At 45.8% G+C, this 15,968-nt stretch overlaps 2 protein-coding genes across 4 annotated transcripts in view; one reads left to right on the forward strand and one right to left on the reverse strand.

Annotated features, from left to right (window-relative positions):
* Positions 1–5,553: 5,553 nt before the first annotated feature.
* Positions 5,554–12,373, reverse strand: C24H1orf94 (chromosome 24 C1orf94 homolog). Of its 2 annotated transcripts, none has more exons than XM_071767972.1 (6): positions 12,015–12,373; positions 9,106–9,572; positions 8,014–8,177; positions 7,149–7,220; positions 6,559–6,749; positions 5,554–5,932 (listed from the first exon to the last, which is right to left on the reverse strand). In XM_071767972.1, the coding sequence occupies exons 1-6, from the start codon at positions 12,275–12,277 to the stop codon at positions 5,854–5,856; spliced, it is 1,236 nt and encodes a 411-aa protein (XP_071624073.1). In that variant the 5' UTR covers positions 12,278–12,373; the 3' UTR covers positions 5,554–5,853. The 2 variants fall into 2 exon arrangements, with proteins under 2 accessions (XP_071624073.1, XP_071624076.1); XM_071767975.1 differs by having other exon boundaries at positions 6,568–6,749; positions 12,015–12,368.
* A 1,551-nt stretch (positions 12,374–13,924) lies between these two features.
* CSMD2 (CUB and Sushi multiple domains 2) overlaps positions 13,925–15,968 on the forward strand; it is a 233,022-nt gene continuing 230,978 nt past the window's right edge. For both annotated transcript variants that reach the window (XR_011730472.1, XM_071767651.1), the window contains exon 1: positions 13,925–14,013. Coding sequence is in view for 1 of the 2 variants with exons in the window: in XM_071767651.1 (XP_071623752.1) it covers positions 14,009–14,013 (5 nt within the window). In the remaining variant the exon portion in view is untranslated. The remainder of the gene's footprint in view (positions 14,014–15,968) is intronic.

Below are 15,968 nucleotides of genomic sequence, written 5' to 3' on the forward strand. Positions count from 1 at the left end.
CACTAAACTTGTCTGAGCGAGGCTGTAAACTGAAGCCCAAAGCTATCTCTAACCTGAAAGCCAAAAAAGTCCTAACACACGTTGTGCTGTAGGATACAGCTGGGTTTGTAGCTCCTTTCTTCCCAGTGTTTGTGGAATAAGGAAAATGCTGCTTGGAGTCACCATGAATTGATGGGAGCTTTGGCTTCCCATACAGCCAGGGTCACAGATTGACCTTAAGCTGGCAGCAAATACCCTTAAATGTTTCACTTAATAAGTGGCTTTAATTGTCTTGATGACAAAGGCTTCTCACTCAATAGGCTGCATGACTTTTACTCTTTTTGGCTTTGGTATCCTCAGCCCAGTCTAGAAAACATTCCTACATTTGCACGTTTTAAAAGGGGTATTACAGTTTGTTCTTGCCATAATGTGTTTATTTTCTCTTCAGTCTAACAGATGTTCAGCAATTAGGGAACATGGCAGAGCAACATATTTATACAAATGAAAGGAAGGGCGAAATAAATGCTCTGAATATTGTATTTCCTAGTAAGATGAATACAGGAGTGTACAAATGGTGAAGCTCAGCCCCAGCAGCAAGGGGGCATTTATCAGTGACTTGTGCAATATCCAAGATACCTTATTAAGGCAGGGGGGGAGCTGTATACAGTGTCCCCTGGGCCCTGATTTTCTGCAAGGCAGGGGCAGAAGAGGAGGAATTATCTGTAGTCTGGACCAGTCTGTGTAAAACCATCCATAGCTCTGGTTTCCAGTTGTTCAGTTCCAGGCTTTGTAAGGAATCCTGAGTATGGATCCTGAGTGTGGATCCTGGGTGTGGATCCTGGGTGTGCTGGGGAGGGGATGCTGAGACACTCAGGTGGGAGCTGGGTACAACCTGGTGGAACTCCTGGGTGCTGGTGCTGGAGTAAATCTGTGTGTGAGCAGCTTTAGCAAGGAAATATCAGTCAGTGAGAGGGCTCTGGAGAGAAGCATAAAGAGCAGAAAGGGTCAAAGGCCTCTCTGCAGCCTGCAGAGGTTTGTGTCACTTCAGAGGTTGTGTTTGAAGCACTTGTGTGCTGGCTGAAGACTTGAAAAAGACTTGTGACAAAGGCACTTTCCTGGCTGGGGAAGAGTAATGTAACAGTGTCTGCCAGAACAAATTCAGGGAAATTGCACTGGATCTTCACATCCCTGTGCTCTGCCACTGTCTGAAGATGTGCAGAGGACTGGGCCATGTCAGTGACCAGCATTAAAAGTATTTTTTCCTCCCCTCCTTTATTTGAATCCCTGTCAGATCATAACCAGCAGCAACAAACTTGTGATGCTTTCTCATTATTGCCAGAAGCTGCCATAAAATTCTCCCCTTATGGGCCAGGAGTTGGGAAGTGAAGCTGGCAGTAAGGTTCACTAAATTTATCTGCTTGTTTGAACAAATGAACTGGAGAAAGTGAGAATATCAGAGTTGCATTGGTAATACCAAATTCTGTATGAAAAGTAGGGTTTGAGTTAAAACCCCACAATTTCTGCTAGCAAAGATCCAGTAGGAAATACACGTGGAAACCACTGAACTGTTAATTCCTAATGGTTTAAGAAAATCATCAAGTTTCCTTTTAATTTAAAGAAAAAAAAAAAAATCAAAACCAAACCAAGGTTCCCCAGTTAATTGCAGCCTTTGGTAACATGCTTGGGGGAGAATATGAACCTATTTTTATTAAGTTCCACAAATGAGCAGATCCCAGGCCTACAGGAGCTGCACAGATAAGGTAGAAGTTGGTCTTAATAATCCCTGTGTAAGGACAAGATATCTGGACAGTGAGGGCTTGGCAAGGGATGCTTGGCTGAAGAGTTGGTCTTCTTTTTGCTAAGATGCCCCATGAATTCCTGTGCAATAAATCATCTCCTTGATCTCTTTGCCCATAGAAGGATTTGCTCTGCCCAGGTCACCCAGATATAAACCAGATGTTTGCTGTGATGCTGCTCCAGCCTCCCTGCAGATGGACTCACTGACCTCTGGGGCTCCCTCCCAGCCTCACACTCTGGGTGCTGCAGCAGAGAGCTGCACAGACCATGCCAAAAAAAAAAAAAAAAAAAAAGAGAGAGAGGAGGAAAGCAGAGTGTGAAACATTGAAATGTATATAGACTGCTTCCTACTGTTCACTTCCTCAGCTGGATCCTTCCCTCCTCCCAGGAGACAGAATCTGCTCCCAGAGGTGAGAGGGGAGTGCATGTTCAATGAGCCACTTCACTTCTGATGAGCTCTGCTTTTGCAGAAGCATCTGGGAAAGCTGAGGAGAGCCATGGTTCTGAGAGGTGAATATGAAAAGCAGATTAAATTCCCATAACAGCAGCTTGGATGGGTTCCTAAGTGCATCCCTCCTAACCTTGGGCTATCCCTAACCATGGTGCTCTGTCAGTTGGAGTTAGCTCTTAAATGGCTTAAACACCCCCTGTGCAGCTGTAGTTAGGCTGATAAATAACAGTGACTGGAGTCTGCTCCCTACCAAGAGAACCCAACAGTGCAATCTGCTTCCCAGGGTCTGTCTGTCCAAGGCAGAGTTTGGGGGGCACTTGGCAGAGGGCAGCTGAGAGCCTGAAGGGGTTTGAGATGTGGGAACCAGCAGAACTGGGACATTTCAAAGATTTCCTCCTTGTAAAGCAAGTGTCACAACTGCTAAGGGTATGGGCTCAGAATAGAATTTTGCTTGTCATGCCAGACATACCCCAGCTTGAACCCCAGCTCACATCCCCTGCTAAGTGCTCTTGTCAGCCCTGTTCCCACAGGAAAACAACCCAGTTCATCAGCACTATTTGGGGGTTCTCTTTGGAACCCTTCCCTCCTGGAGCCAACTTGGGCTTTCAAGCTCAGGACCATGTCTTACCTTGGAATGATTTCCTCTCCCCTGCCATAGGCTCTGAACTGCAGTAATCCCAAACGTTAGCAAGAGAACAAACTTTTTAGCCTGGAATAATGGTATTCTCTATCAACAAGAGAATCTATTTTATTTTTTCCCTTTTAAATGGCAATTTTATGTGGTAGCAAACTTTTTAATTCTCTTCTGCAAGCTACACATAAAATACAACAGATAGGCAAAAATGTATTATTAAAGCTATCTATTTTTCTTGGCGTTCCTGTAATTTAATAAACTGCTTGAGCTCTATTTCTGCAGTTTATGACATCACAAGACTCAAACCCATCCTTTGATTAATAGCTATTCAATCAATCCCCCTCCCCACATTATTTTCAGCTTAATGGACTCAGAAACCATGCAAGCTCATTTTGTAGAATTTTGGGTAACTGGGCTAAATGACTTGGGAGGGGGGAGGGGGAAAACTGCAGTGGTAGCACAGGAGCTGTGTGGGAGTTTTAGGGGAAGGGGAAGCAGCTCCAGGGCTGACTCCACCATCACCACATCCACTGTCTGCTGGGACTTCATTGTATAAATCTGCTGTCCCAAAGGTTTGTAGATATGTGGAAGAAGAGGACCAATAGGAATGTGTCTTGTAATAAATCCCATAATGGTAAAGAGTCAACAAGCTGAAGATGAATCTGACCCATTTTTAGAGGGGTTGCTCTTCTGAAGCTGTTGGGTTAAAACGTGCAAGTGAGAGCACCAGAGGATTGGAGCAATGCCATGTCCTGGGTGACTTTAATCCCAACAAGCTGTCTCTGTGGTTTTTCTGTACAACTCTTACACTAAAAGTGGCACAAATGGGACTCAAGGACCTTGGGACAAATCCCTTGAGCTGGAGCAGTGCAGTTTGTGTGGATTTGGGCTACTGAGTGAGAGAGCTGAATGCAGGAGGGGAGGAAATTTTCTGTTGGAAGGCAGCGTGGCTTGGGAGGGCCAAGGACTGGCATTAAGGCTTGGTTTGCTAAGTCAGAAGCACCTTTCCATCAGAATTCCCGGGTTAGGAAGTCTGGGAGCAGTGATGCTTCTCCATGAAGATGTGATCATGCAGCTTCAGCCCTGTGTGGAAATGGGAAAGAGGACTTTGGACCCATTCCCATCATCCCATCCACTTGGCCTGGTGGGGTGGGACAGGTTGCTGAAGCACCTCATGGTCTGTAAACCCTGAGGCTCCTGATCCTTTTCCTGGCAAAAAGAGCTGTGGCCACTGTTGGTATGAGGAGGAAATCAGGGTACCCTGGGCAGAGACTGGATCCCATGGAAATCAGGAGCCTTGAAACTGTCTTCATGTGCTAATATCTGAAACTGTTTGTTTCCCTTTGTCTCAGGCTTTCTCCTTGCTCATATTGACTGTTTATGAGCTATAGAGTGCTCCAGAAAATACCCAGCTGTTCCATTAAGTGGATTTGGTCTATCTTTCAAGTTGACAGACAATTTTTATTACGTACTATTACTTAATGAACTCTTTTGTGGCAAATGTAATTCAATACAGATTCTGATTCCCATTTTGTCATCAGTCCTTTTATAAAGGAGGAAAAATGGAAAAGGACTTGATGATTCCTTTATCTTGCTATGCTAATTGCATTAAGAATATTGGAGGAAAAACAGCCAGCGAATCCAACAGCAGAAAACCCCAAGCTTCTGTTCTGCTTAAAGAAAGGGAGAATAAGGGGGACAGAACAGAGCTGAGTGCCCAAACCAACCCCGACCTTCTCGGGTGGGCACTGGGACTGAGCTCCCTGGGTAATGTCTGGGCTTTGGCTTTGCTTTCTCCTGGCTGCCTGGCTGTACTTTGGGTTTGTTACCAACCTGTCACCCACCAGGCAAGGAGAGTGAAGAATGTTGATGCTTTGTGGAAACACCAGAGGTTCCTAATTGCTTGTCTAATTGACCTTAGTTGAAATGTTGGCCTACAGCAGGATGTGGAGAGAAAAAAGGGGCAGTGAGCACGTCTTGCCAAGGCATCTATTTCCTATTATAAATTACCCTGGATCACCTCAGCCATCTGGGCAACTGAAAATAGATGCTGATGCAGTGTGGAAAGAGGAGTAAACCAGTTATAATGTGCAAAATGTCACCTGAAGGATCACTAAGATTGTCAGCCTTACAAGAGCAAACATAATCTATGTGAATTCTTTGCTAGTTTAGCAAAGTCTGCACAGCTAAGCTGTACTGTCTGCATTAAACAGCATGAAAGGGAGGAAACAGCTGATTTTTTAAATTTTTTTTTTTTTTTTTCAGTTATGAGAATTATGTTTTCTCTCCTCCCAGTACATAAAACAATCTGGGTGTGTGTCTGGGCCCAAGTCTAAGGCTCAGTGAATGGAAAGATGCTGTGTCTGGAGGAGGCTTTGCTGCCCTGATGCTCCAGGGGATGCAGAAGTTATTTTGCAGGAGCAAAGGCTCATTCTCCAAAGTTAGAGCTTTGGAACTCCCGAGTCAAATAGCCAAGGAGTAACAGTTAAAAGGGATTCTCAACACAAGCTTTATGACTTGATCTGCTTTAGCAGTAAAAATGAGATTACCATTGGGATTAGGGTTAGGGTTTGAGGTAATAACAGGAACTTCTCCTGCTTGGAGCTCTCCCACCCCTACTGAATGTATTTGTGTTACTGTCTTTTAATAAGCAACCAGAATTAACTAAATCTGAAATCTGTGGCCAGGAATCTTCTCTATCAACTGTCTTTATTTCACCCATGCTTAATTCTGCATAGCTCAGGCATTTGTCATAAATAAAACATGTTTATTATTTTTCTCCATCTTCCATAACAAAAAAACACCTCCTGTCATCCTAAAAAAATCCGTATGAATTGTCATGCAGCTGTTTCTTACCATATAAATCAGAGGGGATTATTCTAAATGGAAATGTTCACTTTGGGGAAAACATGAAATCTCTATTAAGGACCCTAGGACTTAAAGTAGATAGCAGGTTTTTCTTTGAATACTGGGATAAGAAAACTGGATTAACTTAGAATTTTACATAGCTCTTGCTGGAAAAGTAGTTGAGGGTAGTAGTCACAGCTCCTCCAGGTGTAGAAGAACTAAACCTAAAATAAAAAATTAAATTTAGTCAAGCTTCAGGAAGTTACATCTAACTTCCAAATTAGTTCTTTTTCTTCCTAATAATGGAGCTCTTAGAAGCATTTATCTGCTTTTATTTGATGTGTGATATGGTTTCTGGGAAGGTGATCTGAGGGGGAAGTACGTGCTATTCCTGTCTACCCCATAAGCATTTAAAGGAAAATGAGACATAGAACTGGAATCTCTGGAGATTATTTTACCATATCCCTGGATTTTGTTGATTTTAACAACAATTTTACAGAAAGGTATCAAAATGAATCCTTTAATTTCATTCTAACAGTGTCAAAATATTTTGGTTTCTATCAAACGCTGAAGCATTTCTTTTCTGCTAACTTCAGTGTTTATATCCTTTTTATGCATCATATTGAGCAGGAGACCACTGTAGCACAGTGCTTCAGCTTCATTCACCCCCAAATAATTACTCTGGGTTTGCATCAAGATTATTTTTGAATTTAGACCTTAGGGGAAACCTTTTGTTCAGATGCTAAGAACGTCACTGGGAAACCCAACTCCTGTTTAACTCTTCAGCTCCGTGCAGGTTCACATCACCCAGCAAACTGTCACTAAAATACTGAAAAAACAGAAAGCAAACCTGCCATACCCGTAGGGAGAGGAGAAAGGGTAGAGCATCCCCTCTCCTGGCACTGGGGGCAGGTCCGGGAGGTTGCTGGGCTGTGTCGGAGTCCTCTGCCTGTAGGGGTACCCGGGCTGAACCAGGGTGATGTAGTTCAGTGCAGGATTGAAAGGGGGCTGGAAAACCTGCTGGGGGCTGTAGGGAGCTACCTGGGGAGGGGGAAAAAAGGGCATTTATAAAGAAAGCAGACAGGAATACTGACAAGCTGTGAAAGGGATGTGGACTTGTTGAAAATATTCTTTTTCCATGCACAACGGTCTCTCTGATTTTTATACAAAACTGGAAAATAGGCAATAAATATTTCCAGTTAGAGCTATTGGGAGCACACAGTGCTCCAGTGAACTGTATTAACCCATACAGGTTAATATAGCCTGAACCTACAGCCTGCTATAGCCTGAACCTATAGCAGTTCAGCATCTTGTCCCCAAAGCTGTTTTTGCCATGGCACCAGTGTCAGTCTGGGCACATCCCCAGTGGCTCTGAGTGACCTTTTGTGCTCAGCATCCATGTTCTGCACATGAAAACCTGTTCATAGCCATCACACACACCTGCCTGGGAAAGCATCCAAAGGATGGGTGCAGAGCTTGGTATGGGGCCGCTGGTCTCGGGTGGTACGGACCCTGTGAAGCACACGCAAGGAATGGTTTTTTAAAACAGTCCCAGTTGGTTCAGTAATTACTTTTGTGTAGCTTTGAATGGGAACATTTTGCTCAAAGAAATCAGCTAGTAAGAAATGTGTATCTTGGCTTTGGCCAAAAGGCTTTGTCTTCCTATGACTGAGACCTCAGAGACCCTGGGATGAACTGAGCCCTGCTAGAGAACCAAAGCTTTGCTTCTGTTGTGGGGTTTTTTTAGGTGGAATCAAAGGGAACGAGGGGAGCACAGCCCATAGAAAGCCATGGCTACGTGGCATTTCCAGTATTCATTTCTTTGTTTCTTTCAGTTTGAGCACTGGGCTTCTTCCTACCCTTAAAGCCAAAATCTTGGCTTTTTTCTCTTTGCTGTGAGGTCCTGTTCTGCCACCCCAGGCTGGGAGCAGGGAGCCACCTGATGTCTTTGTAATGAATCATGGTGTCAAAATCCTGGTAAACACGAGGTAAAATATTTGTAAATACCAGTTACAAATGGCAACTGATGAAGGCTGAGAGAGGTCAACATCCAGTATTTGTGTCTATCATACATCATCTTGGATATCTTTACAACCAGCCAAGAGGAAGGCATTAGATGTGCTGCTAAAGCTTTGTTTATGGACCCCAAGCCACTTAATGTCACTTACTGGAGCAGGATGGCAATCTGGGTTCTTACTCTACCCTACAAATCAGAAAGCAGCTGTCAGAATGGCAGCAGGCAGTGCCCCAAGGCCCGGAGGAGTTCTCCTCTCTTCTCACAACATCTGGAGCTCTTTTATGTTACCTGGAATTGTGGAAAACTTGAGTTGTTGGGAAAGATGGAAAACTGAGAGAAATTCAGACTCTGCCACACCAGCTGATTTAATCCTGTGGTCATTGAAGTAGTAGAAAAGCCTGAGGTGCTTGCATTGTATTTAGCACTTTTTTTATCTGATGTTGCAGTAGTGACTGTAAAACAAAACAAGGTTATGGATACTAATAAACATGGATTCCCTTAATTAATCTGCAGAACGTTTGCAATTAGGAGGACATGCTTTGCCTTTAAACAAAGTGTGTCTGAGATATCTTCTGTTTGCAGGCTACAGCTCTGCAACACTGAGTCCCAACCTCAGCAATTGGCAGCTGAACTTCACTTCTAGGGCTGTTAAACCCTGACCCCCAGGGCCTGGAATAAAGCTAATTCCTGAGCTGAGAATGAATGGAATCATACTAATAGGTTGAGAACCTTTGCCCAGAGTTCAAAACTCTCTAAGATAAGGAAATTACAACAGAGAATAAGTTGATTGTGTCTTAAATCTCCAGACTGTATAAATCTGGTCCTGAAGCTTAAGCAGTAGATCTGGACATGTAGCACTTGTTTTGCCTGTTTAAGGTACTTCAAGGAATGTAGTTATCCATACAATGGAAATCAGGATCTCACACCCCAATTCATTGTTAAATCCAAAATTCATCATTTAAAAAAAGAAAAAAACCCAAACCAAACCACCACAACCCAAATAAAACACACCCCACAACAATGAAACCCCCAACAGCCCAAAAGACTAGTTTCTAAAAAATACTGACCAAATACAGAAATCTCCATGGTCATGATCTTCCTATGTCTACTCTATGTCAGCATGGGACAAGGATGTTGGGTGGGTGCTGGCCAGAAGGAGGATCCCAGCATCACAGCATAAATGCAAACTTGTGAATGGGAAAGAACAGTTCAGGAGTTTCCAGTCTCTTACATGAAGCTTGGAGAGGACATCAGTGTAGAGCAAGTGTTGTGCTGCTGCCTGCCCAGCCCCTGCCATCTGCTTTTCAGCAGCTTCTGGTTTATAGCTTAGTTTTCCTCTGACTACCAGCTGATGTTCAAGGACCATGCCCAGACCCATACCTGGATTCTGCAGTGCCCTTGTGACTGCATCAGAATCAGTTTTGAAGCCAATCTTGGCAAATGGTGGGAGCTGCTGCTTCTGTCCCCCAGCTTGGGTTTCTACTGCTGCTGCTGACCCAGCTGTGCTGCTGCTGGCAGAGCTGGAGGGGCTTTTCTGCTTGTACTCCACCACCTTGGCTTCCTCAGCCATTACCTGATTCTCTGCAGCTTTAGCAGTGTCTGGGGCTTGCAGTACAAATGGCATTTCTGCCTTGCTGCTCTCCATGCTCTGGGTACCCGTGGTGCTGCCATCCTCCAGCCCCTTGGGGTTCTTCTGGGATTTTGCTGAGCACCGCAGGCCCGTGATGAGGGATTTGGCAGAAAGCTGAGCATCACAGAGGGCTCTTAATTTCATCTCCCTTTCTCTGTTTCCAATCATTGCTCTGTATATGCTTTGAAGTCCTGGTGGTTCATCTAGCAAGTAGTTGCTGGAAGAAAGGGGAATTGAGCTGCTGTTAAAGGGAGGTTTGACTTCACAATGAGTCCTGACACCCCCTATCCCTGGCATCTCTGCCTCGTTAGTGTTCTGTGTAAGATTCAAGGATTCCTTCTTAACAAGAATAAAATTTCATCTTTGACACTGTTCCTTTCCAAAGAACCACATCAAAGGGAAAGAACAGAATAATCTTAACTTGGTTAATGCAATTATTCAAGAATAACTGAAGTTGGAGTGACAGCATTATAGGTGTGCAAAGAATGATTATAGGCTACATGCTTAAAATATTTGTGGGTTAAAGTATATTTTGATTGTAAACAAAACTTTTGTGTCAAACGTGATGGTTCTTTGCTGGCAGTGGATGAGAACAAGCTGAGCATGCTTTGTGCTTGCCACCAGGCAGAACTAAATGGTTTTCTCTGCCATAGTATCAGAGCAGTTGGTAATCATTCTTGAAGTTACCCTCACAAGATTTTGTGGAGAACTCTTACTTCGGTTACACAGCTGTGGGCTGTGGTGGTTTTCATGTTTTCTGTGAAATCTTATAAGTTAAACCCCATGACCTGGATAGGGAAGTTTCCTGGGTTGTGTGCCTTGTGTCTCAGGGTCCCTAGCGGGAGAAACTTTTTTTACTTTCTGCTTTATGTGATTTCAACCTTCAGGGCTGAAGCACTTTGGGTCCTCTCAGTGCTTGACAGAAGCTTTGGCTTTTGTGCCCTGACTGCACCAGAAAGACCTAAGAGTTGAGGTGCCTGCTCTGCTTCTGCTCTCTCTTGGACTCATGCATTAGAGACAGGAGTTTTGTGTTTTAATACGTTTGCAAATGTCATGCTCCTCGCTCTGATGCTTGCCTGTGAAGCTTTGTCCTCATGGAATATTAATGTGAGCTTTTTGATATTGTTAAATGGTGACATTCTCAGCAGAAGAGGTTCCTCCTGTCACCACCTGCTCTGCCTGGTCTCAGTAACTTTGGCTCTTCTGTATCCAAATGCTCCAAAACAAAACCAGGAAGGTGAAACTGGTTGTTTGTCCAAAAGATTTCAGATGTATTTTGAAATGAGTATACTAGCAATTTGCATAAGTCAATGTTAAAATTATGAAGGATTGCTACATTGAGCTAGGTCCTGTGTTATCTTTGGCTGCTGATGCTGTTGCAGCTGATGAGTGGGGGTAAAACCTTGATCTTTCGAGGTCCCTTCCAACCCCTATGATTCTATGATTCTATGATTCTATGATTCTATGAACCTTTATTGACAGTTGGCATATTCTGAAGGATTTTGCTTCATTTCTCTTTCAGGAGTTAATAAAGAGGTAGCCAAGGTAGGGTATGAAAGTTTCTGCCTCAAAGGTGGAAACCTGACCTTGAATTCCTTCCATTTCAGAGCAGCTCGCTGAGCTCTGCACACTCAGAGGCAACTGGAAGGACCAAAATGTGTGGCTGGCTGAGCACCTGCTAATTGTAAAGATATTTGTAAAGATATTTGGCTGGATAATTTGATGGGCTGCTATAGCGTAGTGTAACTCCATGGGTTTCATTGGCTGTTCTTGATGAACCTGGTAATTGGCTATTTTTGATGAATCTGTTTCCTCTTCCTGCATTTATTCTCTAGAGTCTTAAGATTTGACTTATTTAGGATATAGAGAAGAAAGCAAAGGAGCCAGGACACCATTTCTGAAGTTTCTACCTGGAAGTGTTAGGTACTTTGGTGCCTCCAGGTCTTTATCTGTAAAATTATCTGTTTCCTCCCTGTGAAGTTAGCTTTTTGAGGATGAAATAACTTTACATTTTTCCATGTACCAAGCAAGATGGGCCAGGGCTGCACAATAATTTGTTTGGACTTGAAGAACTGGACATGTGCTGAGGCTTGCTGGTTGTCAGCTAGATTTGTAAATTTTGCTTTTCCTGTTTTGGGAGCATACAGTAAATATTACCCTATTAATCTGAAGAGCATACTTCCCTCTCTTATCATTATTTGTCCTGTGAAACATGATTTGGCATAAATTTTTCTGTGCTAAATTCGGCTTCTCTTTGTAAAGATCAGCTGTTTACAGTAGCTTCCTTATAACACTTTAATTTTCGATTTTGCTCCTTTGAATGCTGCTTTCACTTCTTTCTGTAAATATTTTGATGTGTGTGTGGTTGGTTTTCTTTAAATGTTGCAGGGAAGCGAATGCAGCAGCTGCTTATGGTGCTTCAGAATTTGAAGTAGTCGGATTTCGTGGGACACACTTCTCCCAAAGAGAACTGGCTATGGTGGGAAAAGTGGGAATAATTTGGCTCATTAGGAGGCTGTCAGACAGAAATCAATGCACCCTCTGCTCCGGGCTTTTGTTTCTGCAGGATGCAGAAGTCTGGTTTGGAGAGGGGTGAAATGGGAAGCAGCAGCAAAAGCCTTTTTGATAAGAGCTTGGGCAGCACTTGGAGATCACTCACCTGCTCTGGGAGTTGGTGCTGCCTCTTTGAAGGGTCCCTGCCAGGTCTGAGCAGAGAGCGTGGTGCAGGAGGGGTCCCAGAGCTGGGGTCTGCAGCCCCTCCGAGAGCCCCTGGACACGCTTCCAGATCTCGTGGCACACCTGGTCCAAGCCATCCGGGGGGGTGTTGTGGTGGATCCAGATGTGCCTAGGGAAAGGTCCCAGTGGGAATGGATGTTCTGACGTTACTACTGGAGCTGAAAATCTGACCTTCCCGGGAAGCATCTTTCAGGCTCTTTGCATTCAGCAACGGTCACTCTGGAAGGGGTGGTTTGTGTTGGTTCTGCAGAGCCGTGGCAACCACGGAACCCTGGGAAGGGCAGGAGCTGGAAACTTCCACTGAGCTTCCAGCATCAGGAAAGGAAATGGCAGCGATCTGTCCCCTCCTGCAGCTGGGAGCATTCTCTGGAATAAATGTCTGAATAAGCTCCAGCCTTCAGTATTCAGCTCTCCCGGCCTCCCCATACAGGAGCATCCCATGTCTGTCCCTCTGTCCCTCTGCTCCTTTTGTCTTCAGGCTTTATCTTTCTGTTGAGATGAAGAACCAGAGGCCTTGTGTGGGGAAGCAGCACAGACTGTTCTTGCTGTAGAACCTTGTTTTGCCACAGCCCAAGGAGGAGGAGAAGCAGCAGCATTCCTGTCCAGGCCCTGTCTAGCAGCACATTTCATCCCTTCTCAGGCAGTTTGTGTTTCTGAAACTTTTCTCCTCGCATCAGTGGGCAGTAGAAATCTTTAGCCACCTTATAAACCCCCTTCCACAGCCATGGAAAAAATTGGTTCTCAGTTTTGGAGCTTACTTACCTTTCATCACCACACCCACAGACTTTTACTTTGGGTACTATTTCTTTTCAGCATCCTTTGTGGCATTTTGGGTGCTGTAGAACTTGATCTCAGTATGAAAATACAAGGCAAAGTGGTTTTAAAACATAAGATATGTGCACAGCTTCAGTTGCAACAGCTGTGTATGGAATTCTTTGCTACCAAATCATCACACTTGTACACCAAGATCTTGGCTCTGTACTTAGCTCCTTTCAGATAATCCAGGGCTGGACTGTCCTGTCATGTAAGTTAAATAGTGACTGCAGTTCACTGCTAATAGAGGTATTATTCATAGCTGTATCTTCACTCAGGGTTGTGCCTGGATAAATGTCCTTCTGTCCCTCCCAACAGTGATAAGATGTGGTTAAGAGAGAAGAAATGCAATAAATGGTGTGGCAGTTTATATGTTCTTTTGGGTGTTTTTTTCCCCATGCCAAATTAATAATTGTGGTACTTAAAATTTGGGGGAATATGATCATTTTCCCCATGTGATGTCTTCTTACAGTTCCTCTTCCCACCCAGGGGGTTGTGTTTGTCAGCCAGGGCACTGTCTGTGTTCTTTGGATGCATGGAGGAGGGAGGACAAGGAAACCTCTCTGGATGTGGCTTTCTGTCAAAACTAGATGGGAAACCAGGCTGTGGCACTTCGGTTAGTAAGTCCTTAGTAATTTCTGCCAGTCTCTTTCCCCTCCTCCATGCAGGTGCCTTGAGGACACTTGGTTTGAGCTCGGGAGCTGCTCCCGGGTTAAACCGGAGCTCGGGGGATGCTGCAGTCGCCCTTATTTGTTTTATTTGGGGGCATCCCAAACCAGATCGGGCTGTGGGCAGGGAGGGTGACCCGAGGTCCCGTGTGATAAATGGAACGTAAGGAAGCCGGGGAAGCGTCTGCAAAGCGGGGCGGTGAAGCGGGGAGGCTCTGCCTGCGGGTGGCAGTGCCGAGCGGGGTTTGTCCCCCGTGGGTGCTCGGGCTGAGGACGGGATCTCGCGTTTCGCAGAGAGGTTTTTCTGCAAGGTGAGGAGCGGAGTGAGTGCTGGGAACCAGAACCGCCTCCTCGGTTGGGATGGGTTGTAACCAAAGAGGTTGATGGCACCGGTGGTTTCTGCTGTACCCACCGGTCTCGTCCGTTTAGCAAATAAATGCGGTAATTCTGGGGGGGGAGGGGGGGAGAGGGGGAGAATTAGACCCTAAACCTCGGAGGCTTTGAGAAGGAAACTTCCTGGGGAGGAAAACCTTGATTTGAAATAGATACGATTTTATTAGGCAGGAATAAAGTGGGGTTGTGTCTCCTCAATGACTTGATTGTGCCTGTGGAGTGCCGGTGCTGCAGGGCGAGCCGTGCCCTGCTGGTGTGCAGCAACCCAGCCACAGCTCCAGCTGGATGCGATTTGGGGCTGGGGGATTCTGGGGGGTGGGTGGCTGGCTGGGGGAGGGGAAAACCGATGTATGGAGCTGTGCGGTGGTGTTGGTACCCTGCTCGCGGATCCTTTAATTTTTTGGAGCGGTGCCTTTGACCAAGAAGGTCTGTTTGAATAGGACACTGCAGTTTCAACAGACATAAAGCAACTCTTTCATGTAGCAGCCCTGGTTGCCTTGGCTCTTGGCATCGGTTCACGATGTAGGCAGTGGAAGGATTTGAAATGCAGAGGGGACACGGGGAACGTGAGTGAGCAAGAGGATTGATTTGAGGGTGGAGGGACAGATTTGCAAGCCCTCGATATAATTTTTTTAGCTGTCACATAAGCTCATTCAAGGCAACCGGAACAAGACCGAAGGAGAAGGGGGTTTTGCTGCAAGAAACTGCAGCAAATGCAAAGCACCGAGGCAGGGGGATGGGTGGCGAGTTGAGGCACCCGCCGGGATGGGCGGGCCGGGGGGGAACCGGCTCGGAGGTTCGGGCCCGGGGCGGGCAGCGGCGGGTCCGGGGCTCCCCCCGAACCCCGGCTCCGTCCCCGCGTCCCTCCGGGGGGAGCGAGGGGCGGGCAGTGGGTGGAAAAAAAGGAGGGGTCAGGGCTGGCGAGGGGGCTGTGGGGTAAACACCCCGATCTCCGCAGGCAAGAGAGGTGTTTTGGGGAGAGGGGCTGCTCCTTGCCTGCCATACCAAAGGGAAACATAGAAGTAGGTTCTTGGCTGGGAAGGGGGGAGGACATTAGACGGTGCCTTTTAAAATTATTATTATTATTTATATATTAGCTTTGGTGTCACGTTCGGGTTGTTTTTCTTGTCCATAGATCTGAGCATCATTACCAAGATAATTAAGTTCCTGAATGTGCTTTTAACTGACTGCATTTTTTCCCCATCTTGTATGCAGCTACAGGGACAAATGTACTGATGGATGGGGGGGGGGAGAGGGGGTGGGGGTGAACTGCCGGTTCCTCAGCCCTGCGAAGGGGCAGCAGCACCACAGCCAGGCACGGTTGGCACATCCCATCTCCAAATACCTTCCCCTGGACCAGTCCCACCAGTGTCAGGGTGTTGCTCTGTTGCTGGGATCCATGCTGTGAGGGAACAGGTTGTAGACTGGGCTGTAGCTCTTTTGTGATCTCTCGCGTTTGTAACAATTTATTTAATCATAAAAATTGTATCGATATCATCAAGTTGTTTACGGAGGCAGGGAGAAGGGGTGGGGGATGCTCCAGGAGGAGCTGCATTGCTCTGGCAGATGTCTTAATAGCAGAGATGCTGCGTGTGTGTGTGTGTGTCCATATCCATCCTGTGCTGTGCTCCATGCAGAATGGGGGACTTCATCCTACACCAGAAACCTGTAGTCTGTCTTTGAAAATAAATACAATCCTAAAGCACAGTTTGTGGTTTGTTGGTTCTGCTGGGGTGGGTGCTGCTTGGAGGATTGTGCTGGGCTGGGGCAGTTCTATTCGGTGGCAGCCCCTCAGCACAGCATCCGTCCCCTTCTCCCCTCCCCAGGATTTAGTGAAGAGGAGAGCAGAGATATGCGAACGATTAATCAAGTGGCTAATAAAAAAGTATAAATCCCTGGGGACTGTGTGCTGCTAATGCCGAGGAGCTGGCTCTGAGACAGCCACCGGGAGGGACAAGCCAGCCCTCCGCTCCTTTCCTTGCCTCTCCTCTCCCCGAGCTGCT

This window comes from Heliangelus exortis, chromosome 24 (genome assembly GCF_036169615.1).
Source record: "Heliangelus exortis chromosome 24, bHelExo1.hap1, whole genome shotgun sequence".
NCBI classification, from domain to species: domain Eukaryota; kingdom Metazoa; phylum Chordata; class Aves; order Apodiformes; family Trochilidae; genus Heliangelus; species Heliangelus exortis.

Excerpts from the sequence above, each read along its gene's own strand:
- C24H1orf94 (XM_071767972.1), bottom strand. The coding sequence starts at position 12,277 with ATGCTTCCCGGGAAGGTCAGATTTTCAGCTCCAGTAGTAACGTCAGAA. Across the intron at positions 9,573-12,014 it reads AGCACCAACTCCCAGAGCAG|CAACTACTTGCTAGATGAAC; the intron begins GTGAGTGATCTC and ends CCTTTCTTCCAG. Across the intron at positions 5,933-6,558 it reads TCTCCCTACGGGTATGGCAG|GTTTAGTTCTTCTACACCTG; the intron begins GTTTGCTTTCTG and ends TTTTTATTTTAG.